At 43.9% G+C, this 24,620-nt stretch overlaps 6 protein-coding genes across 8 annotated transcripts; 4 read left to right on the top strand and 2 right to left on the bottom strand.

The window, feature by feature from the left end:
• The first annotated feature begins 1,655 nt into the window (after positions 1-1,655).
• On the top strand, positions 1,656-2,648 carry LOC116180782 (zinc finger protein OZF-like). The gene has a single exon (XM_031500910.1). The coding sequence runs from the start codon at positions 1,656-1,658 to the stop codon at positions 2,646-2,648; it is 993 nt and encodes a 330-aa protein (XP_031356770.1).
• Positions 2,649-3,787: 1,139 nt separating this feature from the next.
• Positions 3,788-7,827, top strand: LOC116180161. Its single transcript, XM_031500019.1, has 3 exons — positions 3,788-6,317; positions 6,544-6,750; positions 6,801-7,827. Exons 1-3 carry the CDS (start codon positions 6,254-6,256, stop codon positions 7,013-7,015), a joined length of 486 nt encoding a protein of 161 aa, XP_031355879.1. The 5' UTR covers positions 3,788-6,253; the 3' UTR covers positions 7,016-7,827.
• A 1,410-nt stretch (positions 7,828-9,237) lies between these two features.
• LOC116180519 (bifunctional peptidase and arginyl-hydroxylase JMJD5) lies at positions 9,238-12,388 on the top strand. The gene is made up of 3 exons (XM_031500554.1): positions 9,238-9,525; positions 9,570-9,867; positions 10,165-12,388. Exons 1-3 carry the CDS (start codon positions 9,262-9,264, stop codon positions 10,785-10,787), a joined length of 1,185 nt encoding a protein of 394 aa, XP_031356414.1. The 5' UTR covers positions 9,238-9,261; the 3' UTR covers positions 10,788-12,388.
• Positions 11,541-12,579, bottom strand: LOC116180521 (B-cell receptor-associated protein 31). Its single transcript, XM_031500556.1, has 2 exons — positions 12,215-12,579; positions 11,541-12,165 (listed from the first exon to the last, which is right to left on the bottom strand). Exons 1-2 carry the CDS (start codon positions 12,441-12,443, stop codon positions 11,693-11,695), a joined length of 702 nt encoding a protein of 233 aa, XP_031356416.1. The 5' UTR covers positions 12,444-12,579; the 3' UTR covers positions 11,541-11,692.
• Positions 12,580-13,253: 674 nt separating this feature from the next.
• LOC116180520 lies at positions 13,254-15,919 on the top strand. The gene is made up of 4 exons (XM_031500555.1): positions 13,254-14,394; positions 14,455-14,819; positions 14,866-14,953; positions 15,033-15,919. The coding sequence occupies exons 1-4, from the start codon at positions 14,346-14,348 to the stop codon at positions 15,389-15,391; spliced, it is 861 nt and encodes a 286-aa protein (XP_031356415.1). The 5' UTR covers positions 13,254-14,345; the 3' UTR covers positions 15,392-15,919.
• A 5,325-nt stretch (positions 15,920-21,244) lies between these two features.
• On the bottom strand, positions 21,245-22,742 carry LOC116179955. Of its 3 annotated transcripts, none has more exons than XM_031499775.1 (4): positions 22,245-22,742; positions 21,676-22,202; positions 21,459-21,626; positions 21,245-21,413 (listed from the first exon to the last, which is right to left on the bottom strand). In XM_031499775.1, the coding sequence occupies exons 1-4, from the start codon at positions 22,709-22,711 to the stop codon at positions 21,253-21,255; spliced, it is 1,323 nt and encodes a 440-aa protein (XP_031355635.1). In that variant the 5' UTR covers positions 22,712-22,742; the 3' UTR covers positions 21,245-21,252. The 3 variants fall into 3 exon arrangements, with proteins under 3 accessions (XP_031355635.1, XP_031355636.1, XP_031355634.1); XM_031499776.1 differs by having other exon boundaries at positions 21,245-21,626; positions 22,245-22,491; positions 22,543-22,742; XM_031499774.1 differs by having other exon boundaries at positions 21,245-21,626.
• Positions 22,743-24,620: the final 1,878 nt, after the last annotated feature.

Below are 24,620 nucleotides of genomic sequence, written 5' to 3'. Positions count from 1 at the left end.
ATACAGTGTTCTCGAAGCTTAAAGCGAGCAATTTCTCCTGAGATTAGATTGATTATGTGCTCCTGGTAGCCAGACATAATTAACAATGTTAGATACTGTAAGGATTAGGAGCTGAAATACGTCATACGTTATAGTTTCTCAATTCAAATGGTTTTCATTTGCATGGTATCGTTACCGGCCAGAGGTCTCTTCTTCACACTTGTTTGGAGCTTGCTTTAGGTCGACCTCCCGTCTCTTTCACACCATTTTCATGTCTCCTAGTCTTCATGTTTCGTAAGTTTTTCCTTTACGGGTCTTCACATCTCCTTCATCTGTTCTTCACATCTCATTTGCACGCTTTCCCTGCATCTTGCTTTTTTTCCTCACACACATCTCGTTTCAATAGGTCTTCTTATCTTTTACTTATCCCTCCCCCAACTTTTCCTCTTACTTCAGGTAGCGCTTATTTTCACGCTTTCTTGTCGTGTTTGCCGAGGAAGCCGAAGGCGAGTTCGGCACATTTCGGGCTGACCTCGTGCCTTGACGCTTTGCTGAGAAAAAATTTGGTTAGATTGTGTCGAACTCGCCTTCTGCTCGCTTGGCAACGACATCTTTTGGCGTGAAATCGAATAAATAAGCGTCAGTACGATCATTGCCGAGCGAGCTGAAGGCGAGTTCGGCACAATTCGAGCTACTCTTGTGCTTTGACGATTTTCTTGGAAAAAATTGACCTGGATTGTGGCTAACTCGCCTTCTGTTCGCTTGGTAACGACATCTTTTGGCGCGAAATCGAATAAATAAGCTTTAGCACAATCATTGCCGAGCGAGCCGAAGGCGAGTTCGGCACAATTCGGGCTACTCTTGTGCTTTGACGTTTTTCTTGGAAGAAATTGACGTGGATTGTGGCTAACTCACCTTCTGCTTGCTTGGTAACGATATCTTTTGGCGCGAAATTGATCAAATTGAATAAATAACCTTAAGCAGAAGAAATTGGGTTGGGTTGTATGGAATACCTCCCGGGAAAAAAGAAGTTTTTGAAGACCCACCCTTAAAAATGATCATGCGAACACTGGAAGTAATTTGGGGTGAAGTGCATCATTTTTCCCCGCCATCTTGCATATCTCTTTCATCCCTCCCCCTCTCACCGCGTTGTGCCTTTTTTAAACTTTCTGTCTTTCTTCAACTCTATGTCTTCCTATTCACACTCCTTCTTCACCCACCATTCATGTTTCTTTTTTCCTACTTTTGTTTCGCGTTTTCTTCACTCTTTCTTTAGGTCCCTTTTGTATTTCTTTCACGCTCCTGTTATCTTCGTGCCTTGTCCCTTCACCCTCCCCCTGATGCTCACTTACTTCACATATACCGTTTTCTTTGCGTATCTTTACACGTCGTCTTCTTTATAACGCGTCTTTAAAGTTTTGGAGTAAGACGAAGAAACAGTGGAATGGGAGGATGTCTAAAAAAGCTGTTTCAACCGTCAGGGTGAACTGAAGAATTGGCAGGTATGTGGAAAACCTTTGGCGGAAAGTGGACGCCATCATTTTCAGAAAAACTCTAGAGAGCCCTACGTATACCTACTCCATATATTCATTTATGTTCCGCGAATTTAATAAAAAATAAACTTCTATTAGTTGAATTGTTCTTACTTCTTTTTTGTTTAATAACAAAGTACCCAAATGAGGAATTGTCCATCAGATTCGTATCTGCCACATTATACTGAGCGTTTTCTTTCTAGGTACACAATTGTCCAACTCTATCGTATCGTCAAGACGCCACCAGAGGCTCACCCCGAGACCCATTTCCGCTGTGATACTTGCACGAAAACTTTCAGGACGAAAAAGTTGCGACGGGCTCACATCACCTACGTGCACACGAGGAAGCCGTGCTACCCGTGTAAAATCTGCGGAAGGCCGTTTAAGAATAGATTGGGCGCCAAGCACCACGAGGAGGTGCACAACCCCTCCATGGGGTTCAAATGCAATCTCTGCGAGAAAGCGTACTCGTCCAAGTATAACTTGAAGGTTCACGTCTCGAGGGATCATATGGACAATAAGAAGTTTAAGTGCCCAACGTGCGGCAGAGCGTTTTATTACGAAAGAGAGCTGGAAGAGCATAAGAAAAAGGTTCACTTGGGTGTCACCTTCGACTGTTCAGATTGCGGGAAGAGGTACGTCGACCAGTACTCCTTTAATCTTCACCGTCGCACACACGAACCGGGCTACAGTCCAGCGGTGTTCACGTGTAGACAGTGCGGTAAGACGTGCAGGACGATGGCAGGTTACACCGGCCATCTCAAGACGCACAGCTCGACAGATCGGGGTTTTGTGTGCGACACCTGCGGAAAGAACATCAGTAGCATGACGGGCCTTCGAACGCACCTTAGAATACATTCGGGCGAAAAACCGTTCGAATGCCACACGTGCGGCAAGGCGTTCTCGTCGAAAACGGTCCTGGCAACGCATCTGGTCGTGCACACCAAGGCGAAGCCCTACAAGTGTCAGCACTGTAAGAAGCGGTTCACCCAACGCACCACCCTTACAATTCATCTGAGGAAACACACGGGCGAACGGCCGTACGCGTGTCCCATCTGCACCAAGTCGTTCGCCACGAAGATGCTCTTAAAGTCGCATCTTAACGCGCACGCTAAATTCGCTGATAATGACACGTAGAACAAGTTTGCTCTCAATAAATTATTTTTGTAGTTGTAGTAAAAGCTTATGACCTGCTTTCTTGTCGTTTAACTGTTTCTCTTAGCCAGTCGAGGTCTTTGAACATTAGGATCGGGATAATTGTGCCATTTTACTATTGGTCCAGGTCAACTGCCACGCTTCCCGGGTTGCTTGTTGAGTTTGACTCCCGTTTCCTGTGTGGACTTTGAACAGCAAACAACTTTTGCGCACAATCTTAATTGATTGTCATAGGTCGGTCAGTCGTGTCTCGGTCATGGCGAGTGTGCAACCAAAACGCGGAGTGGTATGCTGAATGTGTGTAATTCTTATGTGAAATTTTCGCGCAGTGTATGGGGATGCAATTGTAACTCTTGGGGGAGCTAACATGGAAACCTACTAAGATAAGTAAACTTTCAAGTCTCTTTCAAAAAATTGTGTTGTAAGTGCTAAAAGCACTACGTACTTATTTTGGGGAAGAATGTGGAACTAGGTGGTAAGGATCACTTCGATAAAAAAAAACGTGTGAACAGTGAGGGAATTTTTGGACTTTGAACGGTGACCAACCTTTGGACTTTGACGGAGAGCAAACTGTATGAACTTTCAACGGTGGTTGTTGTTTTAAAATGGTCATGGCGGGTTTGAGCGACCGAGATCGGTTCTACCTCTACGGTTAATGTGCGAGTTTGGTTGGACACTTTTTCTCTGGTGGACGTTACCTGGGTTTGTTTTTCGCAGATAGGTTTGATGGCCTGTCTGTAGTTTGCTTGATTCGCCTCATATACCATTGTTGTGAGCGCGATCATGATTTTATTGATGACTGCATGGTAAAACTCAATTTTGAGTATAGCTTTTTAGACAATACTCTGGTAATACGATCCAGATATGTATTTGCTTTTCAGCGAGCACCTCCTCTAATAGATGTACGGGCTCGTGGACCTTTGGTCCCGGTTCTTGCCTCGGCCGTTTGAGAGTAGGATGTTCTTTCGCGAAGACTAACTGACCTCGGGCTAGATTCGTGGCTTGATGCTTTGCTAAGAAGAAATCGTGCCTTAATGCTTTGCTAAGAAGAAATTAGGTCGGGTTGTGCCGAACTCGCCTTCGGCTCGCTCGGCAATGACGTTTTGTGCCGTGAAATTCATTAAATCCAACAAATGAGACTTAATAGTCATTGCCGAGCGTGCGGAAGGCGAATTCGGCACATTTCGGCTAGACTCGTGTCTTAATGCTTTGCTAACAAGAAATTTGGTCGGGTTGGTCTACGTTTTGTGCCGTGAAATTAATCAAATCGAACAAATGAGCCTGAATACAATCATTGCCGAGCGAGCGGATTGCGAGTTCGGCACATTTCGGCTAGACTCGTGCCTTAATGCTTTGCTAAGAAGAAATTAGGTCGGGTTGTGCCGAACTCGCCTTCGGCTCGCTCGGCAATGACGTTTTGTGCCGTGAAATTCATTAAATCCAACAAATGAGACTTAATACAGTCATTGCCGAGCGTGCGGAAGGCGAATTCGGCACATTTCGGCTAGACTCGTGCCTTAATGCTTTGCTAAGAAGACATTTGGTCGGGTGGTGCCGAACTCGCCTTCGGCTCGCTCGGCAACGACGTTTTGTCCCGTGAAATTAATCAAATCGAACAAATGAGCCTGAATACAATCATTGCCGAGCGAGCGGATTGCGAGTTCGGCACATTTCGGCTAGACTCGTGCCTTAATGCTTTGCTAAGAAGACATTTGGCCGGGTCGGGTGGTGCCTTCGGCTCGCTCGGCAACGACGTTTTGTCCCGTGAAATTAATCAAATCGAACAAATGAGCCTGAATACAATCATTGCCGAGCGAGCGGATTGCGAGTTCGGCACATTTCGGCTAGACTCGTGCCTTAATGCTTTGTTAAGAAGAGATTAGGTCGGGCTGTGCCGAACTCGCCTTCGGCTCGTTCGGCATTGACGTTTTGTGCAGTGATATTCATCAAATTGAATAAATGAGGCTTAATACAATCATTCCCGAGCGCGCGGAAGGCGAGTTCGGCACACTTCGGGCTGATCTCGTGCCTTAATGCTTTGCTAAGGAGAAATTTGGTCGGGTTTTGCCGAAATCGCCTTCGGCTCGCTCGGCAACGACGTTTTGTGCAGTGAAATTCTTCAAATCGAATAAGTGAGGCTTAATACAATCATTGCCGAGCGAGCGGATTGCGAGTTCGGCACATTTTGGCTAGACTCGTGCCTTAATGCTTTGCTAAGAAGAAATTAGGTCGGGTTGTGCCGAACTCGCCTTCGGCTCGCTCGGCAATGACGTTTTGTGCCGTGAAATTCATCAAATCGAACAAATGAGCCTGAATACGATCATTCCCGAGCGCGCGGAAGGCGAGTTCGGCACACTTCGGGCTACTCTCGTGCCTTGACGCTTTGGTGACAAGAGAAACTCCTTCCGCTATTCTAAGTACTTGTTCGGGTGCTTTTCACATTGTCTGGACTACTTTAGCACTGTCATAGGTTGAGTTGAGGGCCCAATAATATGGGCAAATAAGTTGTGGCGCTTGGGCTAAAAATATAATCTGCAAATTTGCATTCAGAGATTCGGCCGCAGAATTCATATATTCGCTGCCCCCTTCCCGTAAGTTACGCTCACCTCCCTCCTATTATTCGGTTCAAAAAGATATGCTTTCGTAAGGTATAGGCTTTCCTCCAGGTGGGGTTACTCGCCTGCAGAAAAAATGTGCTCCCAACACCCTTTCGGATCGTGTGTTCACACGTAACACACACAACTTCATCGTACCTCTTCTTCTGGTTGTGGTGTGTTACTCGCCCATTGGAGAGTGTAACGGTAGCATTTACATTTTTTCGAAATTTCGTCGTAAAGTCTTTAAGGAAACTTAGTTACCAATTTTTTATCAAACTCGTTAATCGCAAACAGTTGTATGAATAAATTGGTGGTTTGCTTGTAACTTTCAAAATGCAAGGATACACCAGAAAAGAGCGTTCCGAGAAATATGTATCATTTGAAAAGGAAATACGCAATCGCGTTGCAAGAGCGGGGAACGCTTTTTATCTGGCGCTCATTTTTGAGATTCTTAGGTATGCTGTCCGTCCATGTCCTTTTTGTTTTTTGTCGCCCATCCGCCGACATTAGAGGTGGTTAGTGATCGAGTAATTTACTTCTACTTTCCTAACACGTTGATGCTCATCCATTTTAGAACTTTTTGAGGGCGAATGCGAGGTTGTACCAGATATCTCTATCTAGAGTAATCAGTTCGTGCTTGCATGTGAATGTAAAATATCGATTGCAGAACTCTATTGGAAGGTAATAGTAAAAATTGGGCAATATCGGACATGCGAGAGGGGTCGTCGTCGTTGTTACCAGGGTGAAGTAAACGAATAGAAATGAGGTTGATCGATTCGGTGTAAAACAGCAATGACGTCATAATCGGAACGTTTGCGGCGCTGGTGTATCACACGATGACGTCACGCGTCTCTATAGAGCGTCGCCGAAAGTCGAGGGAGCGGATAGGGAGGCGTCGATACATTTCGGTTTAAATCCGGTGAATGCAGTGGGTGACCGTTTTTTTAGTCGCATTTAATTAACAATTAAAACTCTTTTTTTCGTTTCGTAATGAAATCAAATGTGCACGTATGCTGGCTGTTTTGGATTATCGGCATCATCGTCATGGTCGAAAGTAAGTGCTCACGAAAATGTTTGCCGCGCTTCTTTGCGTGCTGGAAGCCTTTCCTTTGCAAAAGCACCCCCATTTTAGGTCACGGTAACGTATATGTAGAGTCTCGGGGTTGCATTATCGACTGCCACCGGAAATAGTTAGAAAATCGATAGTTATTTATGTAATGGAATTTGGCCGGCCGCAAATGTCACCCCAGAAACCCCCTTACAGTTGGAAATGTTTCCAGGTGACGCCGGGACAAAATGGCAAAAGCAGGATGAAAGGAAGCCCGAAAGGCTTCTCTGTTACGTTTGCAACTCGCTGTACGACACGAGGTGTGCGGACCCCTTCGACCCCTACACGCTGGGCTACGTCGACTGCAACCTAAAGGACCCCCCGAGACATTTGAATAGCACCCTGAAGCCGATCCTCTGCAGGAAGACCGTGCAAAGAGGTAAGCCGATTCGATCTTCCTTGGAAAAACTCAGAGCGCTCTGTTTTCAGTCGACGGTAAGACTCGTGTTGTGCGTGGCTGTGGCTACATACCAGACAGACGGGACGACAAAGAGTGCGTCAAGAGAAGCGGTACGCATAACGTCCAAGTAACGTATTGCGCATGCAAAAAGTCATTCTGCAACGGTGCCCGTTCTCTAACTAATCCTTCCATATCTCTTAAACTAGGAATTGCGGCGTTATTTTCCTTCAAGTTACTCCTTTAAGTTTTAGTACGTTGTCATAGGAAAACTGGAGAGAATGTAATCTAAGAATCATTTTAGCTGCGCTAAGCCATTAGATTTAGTTAGATGTGTTATGGTGCATGGTCCTTTCGTTTTCGACTTCAAAAACAGAATAGGAAAATTGAAAAGAAACGGATTTGTGAACACTGCCAGTTCATAAAGTGCCACCGGGAGTGAACCAAACGAAATTGCACCGAAAACCTTTCATTTATAGAGAGAGAGACAATGAAAATTTGTGATGCTTAAAGGAAAATTCACGAATTTTCCCCGAGAGCACTTTCACTCTGCCTTTTACAACTCCAACAACGTTAATCTTAATTTCGTAATTGACACTAATTAGACGTGCTCCCTCCCTCCCCTCCCGGACTCCCCACTGCTTCTTGCGACGTTGCCATTTAGTGGTGGGCTTTGAAAAATGGCCTAGTTTTTATGTATGACGGGTACATATCACCGATCAAACAACGGCAATAATGCTATATGTACGAAATTTGATACATCAAAGCTCGGCCGCCGTATTGTTTTTTACTAATCCCATCGTCATTGTGTCCATCCGTAACGAAGCACGCTAGGATGTGCTTACGAGTTGTTAAATAATGTAAAAAAATTTATATAGTTATTGGGTATTTTTCTTTATTTACATGTGACTGTTTCGATGTATATAAGAAAAGCCCCCTAAAAATATTGGAACTATTTTATTGTCGTATTTTTTTAACAGATGCTGTTTATATGTCAAGCTGTGCACGCTGCTTTTATGTCGTTGTTCTATATGTCGGTAAATAAAATGTTTAATTGTTGTTAATTGATTAACGCGCGGCATGAATCGTTATCGATCATAAGTCCGACGTGATGGCGCCCTTACGTTACACTAGCAGTTGATTTTTATTTACCCCGCCGTCGTTCAAGTTCATTTTCTATTAATTGTAGAGACAAGACTATAGCCTTTGGTAGGTGATGGCGTAAATGTTTCTCACTTTCGCCAGCTCTTCTAGCTATAATTCAAGAGTCTCGAAAAAGGGTTTTTAGGACCTTTAAGATTCTTCAAGGTCGGTATAATCAGCTTTTTGCGAGTTTTCGTCCAATTACAGAGTGACTCGCATAATGCGTTTTAGAGGTGCCCCTGCAGAAGGTCTTAAGTTCGACACAAACCTAGGCAGAGTAGGGTTCAGCTTAAGAAAAGTCACCGTGGCAAACCTCCACTTTGTCTAGGGTTGTGTCGAACTCACCTTCGGCTCGCTCGGCATTGGCTTTCAAATGATCACTTTATTAAACAATTAAACAAACCTAGGCAGAGTAGCGTTCAGCTTAAGAAAAGCCACCGTAGCAAATCTTCATTCTGCCCAGGTTTGTGCCCTCGCTCGGTACTGGTTCTCAAATTATCACTTTTGCATGCCTTTGGCTCGTCCGGCATTAAAAAGGGCCTCTCATTAAATTTCCATGTAAAAGTGCGAGTTCGGCACAAACCTAGGCAGAGTAGGGTTCAGCTTAAGAAAAGTCACCGTGGCAAACGTCCACTCTGCCTAGGTTTGTGCCCAACTCGCCTGCGGCTCGCTCGCCATTGGTTTTCACATGATCACTTTATTAAACAATGAAACAAACCTGGGCAGAGTAGAGTTCAACTTAAGAAAAGTCACCGTGGCAAACCTCCACTGTCCCTATGTTTGTGCCTTAGTCTCCTTTGACTCACCTGGCACTGGTTTTCAAAAGCAAAAGCTCCTAACGGCCTCCTAGAGTTGGTAAATATCACTGAAAAGCTGTGGAAATCATTGAACGATCTTGGAGAGAATACCTTTGAAGATTAGTGGAGACTCATAAAGGCTGTCAAAGGTTTTTAAAAACTCCGAACGGGGATTTTTCTAGGCTTTTGAAAGCTTTTTGAAATATTTAAAGCACTTAAACATTTTTAAGCTCGTAGGAGATCATAAAGATAATGAAGGTTTCTCAAAAGCAAAACCTTGGGATACTCTTAAAGGCTGCCAAAGAATCTTAAACGTTTAAAAGGCTTTTGAAATCCCTTAAACCTTCCCAGCGGATCTTAAATGCTCATTTTGATTATTTTTAAGTCGTTTAGAGATCTTTAAGATTCAATCGCTGATGCTACATTCGATGTCTGGTGAAATTTTCGCTGAACGTGAAAGTTTGACGCATCCTGTTTATCAAAATGACTGTATAAGTGATACTCCGCAGTGTGTATTTTGATCGCACGCTCAACTGTCATACTAACCTCAAATATGGATTTAAAGTCTAAATTAATTGCACTAATTCAAAACGGGTCAGAAATAGAGAAATGTATGAACGACCTCAATTTGCACTTAAGAGAGACCTTTCAGGAGTGTCACGATTACTGCTTCAAGTCGGGGCAAGTCTACGAAGATGTACTCTTGCTAAAGATCGACTCGATCCTTGATTATTTGCACGACGAATTGAATACGGGCCATTGGAGCGAGGTGCCCGTAACTACAAGGCAGACATTCACCTGCGTTAGCTTTATTAAGGTAGGTCTCTGGCAGTATCGTACGATTTTAAAGTCGTGTTTAAGGCTCTTGTTATCGTGAGCAGTGGTGCGGACGAGAGCGTGCGAAATGCTTTAAAGTGTGTCGATTTGGGACTGTTGTTAGGCGCACCGTTAAGTGAAAATTGTGGTTTAATGACGCAGGCGGCTGCGTTGTTTAGTGAGTCGATGAGCAAGCCGTCTTCGGTAAGAGTGCTAAGTAAACGCAAACTGCCTAGTAACTTGGGTAGAGTTCACGGGAAGGAAGTACCAGTACTCCACTGTCCCTCCATTGAGCATTTCAATGAAAATCATTTTAAGCCTTGCTACCCTGCTGTTTTAAAGGGTAAGTGGAAGAGCAAGCTTCCCTGAAATATTCACAATCTGGCAACTGTGCGTATATGTTCATTAAAATGTGGTGTTGCCAATTGTTGAAACTATTCAAAGTACTTTTTTTTGGCGGTTTTTACACCCTCCCTTAGTTAGCTTGGAGCATTATCACCCTGAATTGCAGATTTCCCCCTCTCTTGAGCTAAATTCCAACTATTTCACAATGTACTTTTCTTGATTTAATAATAATAATAATAATAATATCCGTTTATTGGAAATAACAGGAAAAGCAGGTACAGTAAAAAAATTTCAGATTGCATATCTCACTGGCCGGCGGTGACGAAGTGGCCCGACGTTAACTACCTTCTCGAGCTGGCCGGCTCGCGAACGGTACCGATCGAGATCGGCTCCCACTACGCCGACGAAAACTGGACCCAAAAGCTGATGAGCCTGCGCGAGTTCATTTACGATCATTACCTGGACTCGAGCTCCTTGGGCTACCTCGCGCAGCACAACCTCTTCGACCAGATTCCCGAGTTGCGCGAGGACATTCGCGTGCCCGATTACTGCGCGTTGGCACGCGAAGAGGGCGTCGACCCGGACGTCAACGCGTGGTTGGGACCGGAGGGGACCGTCTCGCCGTTGCATTTCGATCCGAAGGACAACCTTTTGACGCAGGTTTACGGGACGAAGGAGGTCGTCTTGTTTGCGCCTTGCGATTCCGAACGGCTTTATCCGCACGAGGGCAGTCTTCTGTTCAATACGGCGCAAGTGGATCCGTACGCGCCCGACCTGGACAAATTTCCCAAGTATCGCGGTGCCGGTGCGTATAAGTGCATGTTGGAGGCAGGCGACATGCTTTATATTCCCTTGAGATGGTGGCACCATGTGAGTGCGTTAGAGAAAAGTTTTTCCGTCAGTTTTTGGTGGTCGTGACCGTTTCGCCAAGTCGTAACCGTCAGATTTAGTAGTGGCAACACTGTTTGCCAAGCGAAACGAAAGCCCCGCCCACAACAATCGGACGAACCTCGATCCCAGGTTCTTTGTTAAAAATATATTTGATGTAAATAAACGTTTAACTATAGCTAACGTAATTTAAAGGCTTCCCAGTTCCCAGAGCCTATATATAAGCGTTTCCTAAAGAGTTCTTTAAGATCCTTTGACAGCCTCTTTATGAGAGTCTCCAAAGATATTTTCCCCATGATCTCCACAGCCCTTCAGTGATCTTATGAAACCTCTTAAGAGGCTCAGCTCCTTGACCCTGGTTGTCCTACGAGAGCATCGCATCCTTTTAGAAATCTTAAGACTTGTCAGAGATATTCGCCAGGTCTGTTTTAATTAGGTGCATCTAACTCTACCTCCTTGCTATAGTCCATATCACATATCAGGGACTTTTTAGCTCATATTCTGAAGACATTTGGCATCATTGTTGACTATAGCATGATTATGACATTGGGATATATGTGGTGACTCATGCTTACAAGTCACTTTCTATTGTTTCGACTATACAACCTATAATCACTGTACCTAGGTACATAATTACTCAGATAATTAGATTGTAATTGCATTGTTTAATCTGGAATGTTTGTCTCTTGCCGATATCAGGCCTAATATGTCATTATTAGCATATTTTGTTTTTATCTGTGACCAGCCCACTATAAGAATGTCTTTACACACGACAACAAAATCTCTATTTTAACAAGGCTTTATTAATAAATACAAGAAATGCTACAATCGACAAACTTAACTTTCAATAAGTTCCACAATTTTACGTAATTCGCGGACAATCAGTCGTTCCTAATTAGCAATTGACAGATACAAAACTTAAAAGCTAAACGAAATTAATCGTCCTTCTTGTGCTCCCCCTCGCCGCTCGCCGTCACCTTCTTCTGCAGCTTGCTGTGCTCCTCGGCGAGATCGTCGTACTGCTTGCTCAGATTTTCGGCCTGAGTCTTCATCGCCAGCTTGTCCTTCTTCTCCACGGCGAGCTTGCCTTCGAGCTCCTCGATTTGCCGCTTCAAGTTGGAGACGTGCTCGTCGTGCGCCTCGTTGCTTTCGTTCTGCGCCATTTCGCCCTGCTGGGTCATGAAGTTGCGGGCGGCCTTCGACGCGCCCTCCGCCTGTTTAAGCGCCGCCTCCGATTGCGCCAGAAGGGCCGCCTGGGAGGTGATCAGTATGACTAGACGGCGAATGACCAGGGAGAGAAACAGGGCGAAGCCGGAGATGTAGAAGTTGCGTTGGGCGCGAAACAGCCGCATGTTTCCCTGCATTTCGGCGTCCAAGTGCTGATGGGAGTGGGCCCCGTCGCCGTCTTCTGCAAGTTAGGTTTTTTTTACTTGTTTTCGGAATGCCGATCGACTTACCCGTGTGCGAGTACTTCCTCATCTCGCGAATGGCGTCCAGGAGGAAAAGGACGAGGATGGCGAGCAGCATCATGAAGTAGAAGCCCGCCTGCTGCTGTATACCTTGAAGGAAACGGGACTTGAAGAAGGCACTCCATCGCTTAGGGCTCGCCACGGGCAGAACCAGCATTAAGACGATGAAGACCTCGAAGTAGAGGAAGCCGGCGATTAACGTCCACTGTAAACTCATCTCGGGTGTTCTTCTAACGGGAATAAGTCGAAAACTGGACCTATCTCAAGCAAATTCTAATTTTAGAGCTGTGCAAGAAGTTCAAAGTACGAATGCGGAATGAGTCACTTTTCAAACAGTTGACACTTGACAGCTGCATGTAGTTGGTAAGAGTGTTTACTGTTTTAGTGACATATACAGGATGGTTACACCGTAATGTCCGAGCAAATTACTTTTCCGTATGACAGATTTCCTAGGTACCCAGTGTCTCCCTACAAGAGTGGCTAATCGAATTTTGTAGGGGATTCCCATTATTTCGGAGCCTAAAGGAATTCCCGCGTGCCAGATTTTCTGGATGCCTAGCATAAAATTTAATCGGTGAGACTCGCTTGTCGTTAACACGTCTGTTATTAATCTTCCAAAGGAAAGTGAGAGTTTTGAATCCATTGCCGAGCGAGACGAAGGTATAAGATCCGCACAAATTGACTTATCCAGTCAGACTTATACTCGCCTTCGATTCGCTCGGCAACGACATGTTTTCCCCAATCCAAATAAATAAAGTTAGGCACGATCATTGCCGAACAAGCCGAAGACGAGGTCGGCACAGTCAAGTTTCCTACGTGCCTTAGCGATTTGTTTAGAAAAAATTTGGGGTGGGTTGTACCGAACTCACCTTCGACCTGATCGGCAACGACATCTTTCGGCCTGAACTTTACTAATTCGATTAAATAATGTGAAGCACAATCATTGCCGAGCGAGCCGAAGGCGAGTTCGGCACAAGCAGGTCACTCTTGTGCCTTAAACGCTTCGGTTAGAAAAAAATGGCGTGGCTTGTGCCGAACTCACCTTCGGTTCGCTCGGCAATGACATCTTTCGGCCTGAACTTTACTAATTTAAATAAATAAAGTGAAGCACAATCATTGCCGAGCGAGCCGAAGGCGAGTTCGGCACAACCAGGTCACTCTTGTGCCTTAAACGCTTCGGTTAGAAAAAAAAATGGCGTGGCTTGTGCCGAACTCACCTTCGGTTCGCTCGGCAATGACATCTTTCGGCCTGAACTTTACTAATTCAAATAAATAAAGTGAAGCACAATCATGGCCGAGCGAGCCGAAGGCGAGTTCGGCACAACCAGGTCACTCTTGTGCCTTAAACGCTTCGGTTAGAAAAAAAATGGCGTGGCTTGTGCCGAACTCACCTTCGGTTCGCTCGCCAATGACATCTTTCGGCCTGAACTTTACTAATTCAAATAAATAAAGTGAAGCACGATCATTGCCGAGGGAGCCGAAGGCGAGTGCGGCACAACCAGATCAGTGTTGTGCCTTAAACGCTTCGGTTAGTAAAAAATAGGGTGGTTTGTGCCGGCAGTGACATCTTTTGACGGCCAATTCAGTATACTCCAGGGTACCTTTTTAGAAGAACCTTTTTTAAGAAACGGTTTCTAACTGGCATTTTTAATACAATGCGTTTCGCCATTTCCCAATTGAAATTAAGCCACATCCGTTTAGTAAGGGCATTATGGGCGTTGTATACCAAGAGCGATGACACTTTGGAGTGTCCTGAAAGGCTTCACATGTTGGTCACAGCGCCATGCAAAAGTTCGGCAACAAGCCAAAAGGGCTGGACTAATAAGGGTTTGATTAGCCGCTACCAAGAAAGAGGGCAAACTTTGATGACACCTGTGATTTGATGATAATTGGGGGACCTAGTGACATTATAATAGGCAAGAACCGCCCACAAGTTACCTTTAGAAATAATAACAGAAGCCTCCTACGATCTTCCCTCCCGCCGCATTGCGCAGTCGAACAAATATTGACCGCCTGCGCGTAAAACGCCGTATAAATAGTCCATTTCTCGTACGAATTTCCATTGAATAAAATTGAAACGAATTGAAATGCCAAACGTTTCATAAACCAATCGAAAACGATGGCGCGCGGACAGCAGAGGATCGTCTCCTGCGTGTGTTTGCTAATTTGTAAGTGAGACGGTGAAGTGATTTGGCCTAATTACGCTTTCCTTTGTGTTTCAATTGTAGGCGCCGTAATTTCGTTAGTCAGTTCCATCACCCTGCCTTACATGGTAACGAACAAGCCTCCGCGACACACGAAGTACACGAATTCGACGATCCTAATCAACGGCACGAAAATAGCGAACGTCGCCGCGACGACGGCGACCAAGGGGGTGGTTTTGTACAAGGCGACCGCGAAAAATGGTGCCACCTGTATACTGCTCAAGGTCGACGGCGTCATCGAGATCTACTTTAAGTCGCACATCGGCAGCGAGCAGGGCAACGCTTACATGCCCGAGGACGCTTTGGTCGAGGGTAACTGTAAATATGAGGACACCGCCTCGATGAGGATTACGTGGGAGGGTTACGTGATGATCTGGAATTTTGCTAAGGTAACCCGCACCGTGTCATATATCGCTTAACCTCCGTCGATTTTAGACGCCCGGTGGTGAGCGGTGGTACGTCAGCCAAATTGAGCTAACCGTCAGCACCGCAATTGAGAGATATCACAGCATAAAGGCTTACGGTAAGCATTTTGGGAAGAAATGGCATGAGTGCATTGCGGCAGAATTTAGAGGCGCACGCCATTAAAGATGCAATTTCAGTGCTTCCGGCGAAGACCTTTAAGCTCGTCCACGACCAAATGATATTCCCGACTCCAGTCGGCAAGTCCTACGCGTGCGAGGACACAACCTTAGACATCAAATTCCCCGAGGACGAGTACAACCCGGCCAGCCTCAGCGGAACGATCTTCCTCCGCACGTTTCAGCTGCAGCCGTTCATGTACAAAGGTTCAAATTTCGGCCCGGCCTTCGACTGTAACGTCCAGCTATCGTTCAGGGACGAAACGACACCGATAACCGTCGGATCGACGCTAGCAATAGCCGTACTGGCGACAGTGACCGGTTACGGCATCTTTCGATATTTCAAAGTGAAAAAGGTACAGTACAACACGATGGAGTAGGCTGCGCCAGTATTAAAATCAGAGGAGCCAAATCAATATCAAAAGTATAATAATAAACCATTTTTGAATGCACATTTACAAAGTAAACTGCACAATATGTATTCGTATTTAAATATTAGGGTTAATCCTTCTGAATAGAGAGGGCGCTTTTTGGCTAACTTTTTTAAAGGGGGTCTCTAACGCGTTTCGACTCGCCGAATTTGTGCAATATTCCACATATCGTTTACGTGTATTTTCCTCTCTTTCACTCGGCCGTCGCCTCAATTGTATTAATGAAGGATTTAACGCTTGTTAAGATACTTTATGAAGATATGCTTATTTTGCTCTAGCTGAACACATATCGAGAAAAAAATCCTTGGAGCATTTCTCCATAAAATATCTATTTTTATGTAAATTGCCATGGCATGTCTTCCAATAAATATATAAAAGAGTAATAGGAGTAATGTTAACGTTAAGTAAATGTGAGCAATGCTAGTAAAAATTATTATTATTATTATTATTATTAATAAATTGTGGTTAGAATCCGTAGATTGCCGTCATCAACCTTATCAAGTAGAAGTAGGGACCTGAAATGTGGAGTTTTGGTTAAGGAACTTGTTTCTGGCAACCAGGAGTCGTTTTCCCACCACTGCCAGGATTTAAAAATCTTGTATCAGGAGAATATAATGCACGAAGAGGTGTTTCTGTTCCTAATACGCGAGGTATCAAATTGAAATCTCTTCTAAAATTCTTCTGGTAACTAGGAGAACATGATAAACGAAGAGAAATATTTCATCACTTTTACTTTGGTTTACATTTTTACCAATTCTGTCAATTTCTCTCTGAAATGTAGGCAAAGTTCAGTGGAGTTGTGCCGAACTCGTTCAGTAGCGACATCTTTTGGCGAGAAATTAATCAAACGGAACAAATGAACTTGAGTACAGTCACTGCCGAGCGATTCGGAGGCGAGTTCGGCATAAATCCTTCCAAATGTTCCTACTTCTATGAAGAGTTCAGCGGAGTTGTGCCGAGCTCGCTCAGTAGCGACATCTTTTGACGAGAAATTAATCATGTGGAACAAATTAGCTTGAGTACAGTCACTGTCAAGCGCGCCGAAGGATAAAAAGTGATAATGGTAACGGAGGTAAAACAGATGAATTAGGAAATAATGGAAAGAATGAATTGGGAAAGAGAGGGTATGAAAAGGGAAAAGAAGGTTATGAGATTTGGAAAGGGGAAGCTAGGAAAGGGGAGATACGGAGAATCGCATACGATTTTCAGTAGGGGAATTTTTGCAACTCGAGGTAGACGGACGGACGGGGGGGCGGGTGGATATGGGGAATATTTTTTTTGTGGCGACGAGACAGGTGTGAGGAATAGGAGTTTCAAAAATGACTGTTTGATTCAATGGAGAGGGGGTTGCTTACGCATGGAACGGAGATATAGGGGCGGAAGGAATGGGATAAACTAGAAGGAATACAAACAAGATATTGGATACGGACGAGTGAGATGAGCTAACAAAGAGGGACATTGATCCACAAGTACAGCAACAAAGGGCGAAGATAGAGAGCGCACGATACAAGAAACTAGTGCCGAAATACTTAGGGGTGGGAGGAAAAAATATTAGATAATGGCGATAATGAAGTGGAAAAAAGAAGAAGAAAGAAAACGTAAAATCTGCGGAGGGAAAGAGGAAGCTATAGGGAATCAAATAATCAATTTTAGGTTTTGTTTTGTAATGACAATTTGCCAATTGGCTTTTGCAAAATTTTTCTGGCTAGTAGGAGAATACGATCGACGAAAACGTCTTTTTCCATCACTAAGAGAAACGCAGGTACGGAATATCAGTTGGCAATTTTTTTTTGCACATTTGCATTTCATAACTCGCAGCTCTAGTGTGTGGACATTGCAATTTATCATATTCTCTCAACTCAAATGTTATTAAATAAAGTTGCCATGGCGACATTCTATTTTTATATCGCTCGGGTAGTCATCGATCGCATTACTAATGACATGTCCATTAAGTGCATGCAAACAAAACCACTTTACTGAACAAGTAGAACGTACTAAAAGCTAGTGGTTGTGTCGTAAAGTGTTGCCAGTTTATACAGAAAACACCTTAGCATATATGTTTACACACACTACAAATAAGTGTGTTCAATTTGTCAGTCAGCACCTAACGATTCAGTTTGAGTGTCGTAATAGAAGTAACGCGACAATGAAAGTTACAACTTTTGCATTATGTGTCAGCTTTGTATCATTCTTAAGTACCACAAGTAGCAATATTTCATTAAAAGATAACGAGACATCCTGGAAGGCATGTACAGAAAAAGTGATCCAAACGATTTTTGGAAACGACAGTTTTTACTACGTTTTCAAGGACAGTAGTGACCTGATGTCGTTCAATATAAGAAATCCAAGGGTTGTTATTAAAATCGGTCGTCCTACAGGTCCCATAAAGCAGGTGATTTCCAACAATTTCATAATCGAAATCGGAAGTTTGTATTTTTTACAAAAATGTATTAAGCATTTCGAATTCGTGGACATATGGAGTGTGGATAAACCTTTCAATGCACGAGTACTTATTATAACCGATCACGTACGGTCCGTTGAAATGATTTTCAGTTTACTATGGAGTTATGACATTGTATATGTGGCGGTTTTAGTGATCAACAAGGAGACAAGTTCGTTCTTATTTACGGCAAATCCTTTTGATGTTCAGAATAATTGCGGCAGAGTCTCGAACACAATTCATATGCAAAGCTGTGATGATGCGATCATTGACACAATTCCACATCCCATAAGAAATTACCACGGATGTCCCATGGAATTCAGTTTTACACCCATTACCCGTTATTTGGATAAACTTAATCGCAAGACTTTTACATTTAACAGCGCGGTGGAAATGTTGAATGTGTCTTTAAAACTACGTCAAAATAATCACGGCAAGATGAGCGTACATGATGGAAACCTAGGTACCTCTGTTAGAGGACGTTTTTATCTGTCTCACGTGTATTCACGGGACATCATGGTGTGGATAGTTCCACCAACAAATGCGATTTCTGCATTAGAAATTTTGGTAGTTAATTTTGAATTGGAAGTTTGGATATTAGTTTGGGTGGTTTTTGCATTATTTTCCTTAGCTTGGTACGTTTTGGACAAATTCAAAACGAGCTTGGGTGAAATTGTTCTGAAGACTTTTGGGATCACGCTATTTGGAAGCACCACGAGCATTACCCAATCATCAAGACTACGATTCGTAATTCTGTGCTACATTATATACAGTGTGCACATACAAACAGCGTACGTCTCAAACTTAATGCGCCTGATGGCTTCACCTCCAACAAGGCAACCGATTCGCAATTTAAAAGAGTTGCTCGAGGCTAATATTCCAATTTGTTTTGCTTCTAGTGCCGTAGAGGTGAGACATGCGGCGGAGGTGCCAGGTCTTCGGACAATATACAGGAAGATAATGTCAAAGAATTGTCCCAGGAAATCTTACGATCCTCGTCTACTACTGGAGACTTGGTCTGCAGGTCCAAATTTCTCTATCGCTATTCCATTGAAAACACTACACTCAGAAGTACTGAGTTTACGATTGCGTACTCCAAATTACTTCATTGATAATCACATTTTACCTCCTTTGATGCTGACTTTTGCAGCTCGGTGTACCTACACGATCGACAGTTTAAACACAGTCATCGACCCGTTGACCGAGAGAGGGCTGTACGAAAAACTAGACAGAGATCGAGAATATTACGAAGACTCCCAAAAAAGGGAATTACCGCAAGACGAAGAAGTGGTGGCGCTATCTTTAGGGCACTTGAATGGAATTTTTATTGTATACTTATTTGGTGTGGTATTATCTGTAATGGCGTTTGCTGCAGAACTGATTGTCCACCGTTTTTCAAAGTAGGTTAATCTGCACATTGCACTTTGCTTATTATAAATGTATTAAGTGTTAATGTCAAAACGAGGTTTGTTATCTATAATAAATGTTCTGTGACTCTTGAAAGAAGGTTGACGAATTTCACTGCTTCAGGTTTCTCACAATTTACTAGTCGAATTATTTACTGGAATAGCTACCAATGTTCCGCTGTACGGAAATGTCCAAAATGACCCATATAACTTAAGCTTTTGATAGCCAGCAAAAGCACGAATTAATTGTCTTTAACCTTTTTACCGGTTTCCGTTTGATGTAAATCTGGTAACACGACAGAGATAAGGCAGTTTTAATTGATAAACGTAACTAGCCACTTCAAATATAGCGCTTGCACCTTGAACCTCGACGCTGTCGTGGTAACAAATTATTTAAATCGGCGAACGTGATAATACCACATAACACATATACAATGAAAATACGTTCGCCTACGTTTTAATTCACCAACCATTCACGGTTGAAAATTAAGTCTTCGTCACTAATTTAAAACGCACCCCGACAATAATTTCGTTGAAATTGGCGGCACAAATTTTCCCGTTGTGCGGCTAATGAGCCTTCTTTATGATACCGTGTGAACTTTCGATTGATAATGGATCTTTACGCGATTTCCAAAAAAATGGCGCACGGAACTTCCATGATTCGCCCCAAAAGATTGACTATGAACGCCTCTCTCCCACCCAATTTTTACTGATGTACTCGCCGAGCTCCAATAATGAAACGAAATTTAAAAAATGTGCTAATTTTATCTTTCATGGTATTCTAATTAAAGGTCTCAACGAAAGGAAGCGAGGTGCGGTTTTCGCGAGCTTGTTTAGGCATCATTTAGCATTTAGCGGCGATATGTGAAACTAACAAAACTTCAAATATTATAATATTTGTAGACGAAGAATAACTCTTTTCAATTAACTCGAGTTTGTTAAAATCGACACGGTCGTTTCGAAGATACAGGGTGTTCTTTACGGAAACTTTTGAATACCCCCCACCACTTCATTTTTAGAGATACAGGAAATACAAAAATTGTTCAGATTATCGTCAACTTCAATGACCGGACATTTTTTTGTTAGGTTAATATAGCGGAATTCACAGAAACATCACCTTTTTAGATTCCAGTAAAGTCACTAAATATACATAGCGATCAAAAATGAGTGACCGTCTAGTCACTTTTGGAATTTTTGTTTACATGGGAAATCCTACTTAACTTGAACTTTCAAAGGCGACTCGACAGTCACTCATTCTTGATCGCCCGTTAGAAAGTTCCACAATCCATTGGGCTCGTGTGTTAGAGAGAGAACGCATGATTTTTGCCCAAAAATGGCGGAAGTTACCAGATTCTAGTAACTTTAATGTTAGGGATTGTTCCACCTGTTTGGAGATATCTGTATATATTTTAATAAAACATGACAGTACTATGAAGTTAGGTTATAAAAAATGACAGCTGTTCAGATTTTATTTGTCAATTTTTTTAAGTTGGCAGCAAATTTGCCCAAAAATGGCGGATGATTGCGGTACTTTCTATATCTAGTGACTAGATTCCAGCCTACATGGACGATTGAATTGTGCGGATGATGAGGAGACGGCGGCGAGGCTGTGGGTGACATCTTCAAAGTTCATGCTCCTGGGTTACAAACTCTCAAAAGGTTGTGGATGCCGTTCCTGAAAACCTGTAAGCGGGAGGGCACTGAGGAGTATGTAACGGATGGGAAACGAATGCCAACCAAGCAAATGGAGTTGAAATTTAACTCTACGCAAAGTATTCGCGTTGGAGAGAATCTCACCTCTCCAGGAGTCGATTATTTTGGCCCATTGAATGTAACTGTTGGAAGGCGAAGGGAGAAACGCTATGGAGCCTTGTTTACATGACGTAGAGCGTGATGACGAGGAGGTTTCCGCGATGAACCCCGTTTTGGAGACACGAAACACGTACGAAAATCGAGTATGAAATTTAATAGTAAATGTACACCAAATTCTTATTAGAACAACCGCTGGTCCTAAACTGTATATCGGCGTCGCGAAACTTCCTCCCAAAGTCCCGATGCAGCGTCTGGAAGAGGCGATGACTGTAGAAGTTCATGTTCTTCGCGACTATGCTGAAGCGCTTGAAACCTAAAAGACGATTCCTCTTTAGGTTTCCATCGCGGCTCGACTTACTCTTTTCCTCCATCCCCGCCTGGATCTCGCAAATCTTTCGCAACGTCTCCACGCTCCCGACGTTTCCGTGAAACTCGAAGAATTTCAAGCGCGAGCATCTCGTGACTATGGCGGTGAGCGTCTCGTCGACAGTTTCCGTATTGTTATTGAGCTGCACGTAAACCTTCTCTGGAAGACGAACCGCTTTTGTCTCGGGTTAAGCCAAACGCCCGTTTACCTAGCGTCCTGTGGTAAATTCTGATCATGCTCGAGAGGATGTTCTGCAGGTGTCCGCCACGAGTTTGATCCGAGGCTTTCCCGCAGGTCAGCGTGAAGACGGTCAGGGGTATCGCCTCGCAGAGAAGCTCGCCGAGATCGCTGCACCTATTCTTAATGTGCAAGCCCACTCTCATCATCGGGCACTGTTCGCAAAGATCCCTCCAGGACTCTTCGGGTATGCACCGTCGCAGGTCGTCCATTTCTCCGACGATCATCTCGATGCATTTCAGCGAGGCAACTTTTTGACGTAGTAGCGAATCCATTAGTCCGCCATTCAGCAGCGCGTAATCCACTTTCAGAACTTGGAGGCATTTCAAGCTGTCGAAAGAGGAGCGCCAGTGGGGCAGTGGATTGGGGTGGTCGCAGTGGATTATCTCCAAGCGGCTCACGTCGGTGAAGCTTCTGAGACAGGCCATCAACCTAGCGCTCTCCACCACGCAAAAGTCGACGTTGAAAAAACTCACCTCCACCAAGTGAAGTTGAGATCTAGAAGTGCACTGTAGAACCACCAGGCACGTGGAGACTTACCTTAGAAACTTGCACAGGTGGTAAGTAACCTTCTTCAAGCAGGGGACGTCGCTCCACGTACTGATTTTAATCGACCGCAGCTGAACGCAAAGGTTCAGCAAGAGCGTAAGATACTCGCAGGCCTTCTTGCAATACTGCCTGAAGTCGTGGAGAATGCCTCGAGCCGGCACTGGGAAGCTGCTCCAGCACAGCTCGATTGTTAGCAGGTGCTTGTGGTACATCTTCGTAATAATCGCAGTCGTCGGATCTGAAGCTTGCACGTTAACGTACCACCGTTGAGACCTTGAGGCGTACCTACCCGCCAGGTCCGAGTCCAGGTACACCAACATGAACTTCCACAGCTGGCGGCAGTCCACCGCTCGATTCCACAGCGAGGAGACTTGGGAGCAGGCCAACCGATCCTTCCTGGGGAGATACGAGACTATTTCGGTTATTATCTCCAGCGGAAGGTGGTTTATTGTTATCATTTTTTATTGCGTTGGATTAATTTGTGCAAGAACATGCCAAATTGACGTATCTGACGTACAGGGATTTTGTTTTGGCCTGGCGGGAACAACATAGCTTTCGATAAAGTCACTAAATTTAGAAAGTACCGCAATCCATTGGGCTCGTGTGTTAGAGAACGCATGATTTTTGCCCAAAAATGGCGGAAGTTGCCAGATTCTAGTAACTTTAATGTTAGGGATTGTTCCACCTGTTTGGAGATATGTATTTGTATATATTTTTATAAAACATGACAGTACTATGAAGTTAGGTTATAAAAAATGACAGCTATTCAGATTTTATTTGTCAATTTTTTTAAGTTGGCAGCAAATTTGCCCAAAAATGGCGGATGCTTGCGGTACTTTCTGTATCTATAAAGCATTCGAGTTTTAGTCACGCCCGCTTCGGCTCTCCTAATCACCTTCTTCAAGTCTTCCTCTCACCTAACCATCTCATCATCTTCACCCTTCGCACGCTTTCTTCCATCCTTCTTCACCACACTTTCAAGCTTTCTGTCCACCTCCTTTCAGCTTTTGCCGCGCGACTTTCGATCCGTCTTCAAGCCTCTTTATTGCATCTCCATAGGCTTCCTTTTCAATGCCCGTTTCAAATTTTGTTCAGTACATCTAAGCACCCTCTTCGCGCCTTCTTTAATCCATCGTTTACGGCTTCTTTTCATTTCATGTTTCCTGCATCCTGGAAGTACGAATCCCCCCCCCCCCCCCCCCACGTTTACAAAGGTCTTACTCTAATTGATAGTAACATTGAGTGATTTAAGGAATTTGTTCCTGTGAGAGTGTATTCAAATCCCCTAAACCCCCGGCGCTAAGTTAAGGGAGAAGGGGAGGGAATAAAAAAGAGTGAGAGAGATGGATTGAGGAAGGGAGGAAGATGGGGAGAGGGCTGTTCAGTGCCCCCAATTATTGCGGTAAGTGGAAGCGGTTATACGGACGGGAAAATCCATTTTAAATTTTAGGGGAGCTTGACAACGCCGGCGCCATGATGTCGGTCCACGAGACTTTAATGTGCAGTTTTCAAATGAAACCGGCAGACAAGAGGCAATTCCAGTACAGTTATTCTCTAAAGAGATTCATCGGAAATTACTGTCGTTGCAAAGGCTCTCCTTAGTTCAAAACCAAAAAGCTATCGTCCTGACATCTGTCGTAAATATTTCGGACGTATCGTCGATAAATGCAAGGCATCATTTTTTAGTTGAATCTGATTTTCACAGATGCCGCCACTTGTTGCAAATCTTTTACCAGATAACTAATATAATTCCCGGACTATTCAAAGTGGAACGGCGAGCGTCGCGATACTGAAGTTTCATAGTAGAAGCGTAACACATCGCGATTCAACAAGGCGTTGGTCGCTCCTTGATTACATTAGATTGATTTACGATGGACGCGACGTTCGCCGCTCCACTCTGAGCAATCCAGAACTCTTGTGCTACCTTCACCCTTTTAGGATAGGCAATCGCCTCGCCCAGAATTCGTGAGTGACCCACCTCAATACCTCTACTATTTTTCAGAGGCAAGAATGCGAGAGTGCGCTGCCCTCTCACGAGTTAGGTTAGCTCAGAAATCTGGTATCAGGAGAATATAATGTGCGAGGAGATCAAAGATTAAAATAAAATTTTAGTGAGGTTAGGTTAGCGTGCTAGTTAGGTTAGCTCATAAATCTGGTATCAGGAGAATATAATGTGCGAGGAGATCGAAGATGAAAATAAAATTTAAGTAAGGTTAGGTTAGCGTGGTAGTTAGGTTAGCTCAGAATTCTGGTATCAGGAGAATATAATGTGCGAGGAGATCAATGGTTCAAATAAAATTTAAGTGAGGTTAGGTTAGCGTGCTAGTTAGGTTAGCTCAGAAATCTGGTATCAGGAGAATATAATGT

This window comes from Photinus pyralis, unplaced genomic scaffold (assembly GCF_008802855.1).
Source record: "Photinus pyralis isolate 1611_PpyrPB1 unplaced genomic scaffold, Ppyr1.3 Ppyr1.4_LG9, whole genome shotgun sequence".
NCBI classification, from domain to species: Eukaryota; Metazoa; Arthropoda; class Insecta; order Coleoptera; family Lampyridae; genus Photinus; species Photinus pyralis.
The sequence above is the reverse complement of the archived record's forward strand: the minus strand, read 5'-3'. Positions and strand labels throughout refer to the sequence as shown.

Coding starts and splice junctions, on each gene's coding strand:
- LOC116180782 (XM_031500910.1), top strand. CDS start 1,656: ATGAGGAATTGTCCATCAGATTCGTATCTGCCACATTATACTGAGCGT.
- LOC116180161 (XM_031500019.1), top strand. CDS start 6,254: ATGAAATCAAATGTGCACGTATGCTGGCTGTTTTGGATTATCGGCATC. Junction 6,318..6,543: donor CATCATCGTCATGGTCGAAA/GTAAGTGCTCAC, acceptor AAATGTTTCCAG/GTGACGCCGGGACAAAATGG. Junction 6,751..6,800: donor CAGGAAGACCGTGCAAAGAG/GTAAGCCGATTC, acceptor CTCTGTTTTCAG/TCGACGGTAAGACTCGTGTT.
- LOC116180519 (XM_031500554.1), top strand. CDS start 9,262: ATGGATTTAAAGTCTAAATTAATTGCACTAATTCAAAACGGGTCAGAA. Junction 9,526..9,569: donor CCTGCGTTAGCTTTATTAAG/GTAGGTCTCTGG, acceptor GTCGTGTTTAAG/GCTCTTGTTATCGTGAGCAG. Junction 9,868..10,164: donor CTACCCTGCTGTTTTAAAGG/GTAAGTGGAAGA, acceptor AAAAAATTTCAG/ATTGCATATCTCACTGGCCG.
- LOC116180521 (XM_031500556.1), bottom strand. CDS start 12,443: ATGAGTTTACAGTGGACGTTAATCGCCGGCTTCCTCTACTTCGAGGTC. Junction 12,166..12,214: donor GAGGAAGTACTCGCACACGG/GTAAGTCGATCG, acceptor CCTAACTTGCAG/AAGACGGCGACGGGGCCCAC.
- LOC116180520 (XM_031500555.1), top strand. CDS start 14,346: ATGGCGCGCGGACAGCAGAGGATCGTCTCCTGCGTGTGTTTGCTAATT. Junction 14,395..14,454: donor CTGCGTGTGTTTGCTAATTT/GTAAGTGAGACG, acceptor TTTCAATTGTAG/GCGCCGTAATTTCGTTAGTC. Junction 14,954..15,032: donor TCACAGCATAAAGGCTTACG/GTAAGCATTTTG, acceptor ATGCAATTTCAG/TGCTTCCGGCGAAGACCTTT.
- LOC116179955 (XM_031499774.1), bottom strand. CDS start 22,711: ATGATAACAATAAACCACCTTCCGCTGGAGATAATAACCGAAATAGTC. Junction 22,203..22,244: donor CACCTGTGCAAGTTTCTAAG/GTAAGTCTCCAC, acceptor GTGCACTTCTAG/ATCTCAACTTCACTTGGTGG. Junction 21,627..21,675: donor AATTTACCACAGGACGCTAG/GTAAACGGGCGT, acceptor TTCGTCTTCCAG/AGAAGGTTTACGTGCAGCTC.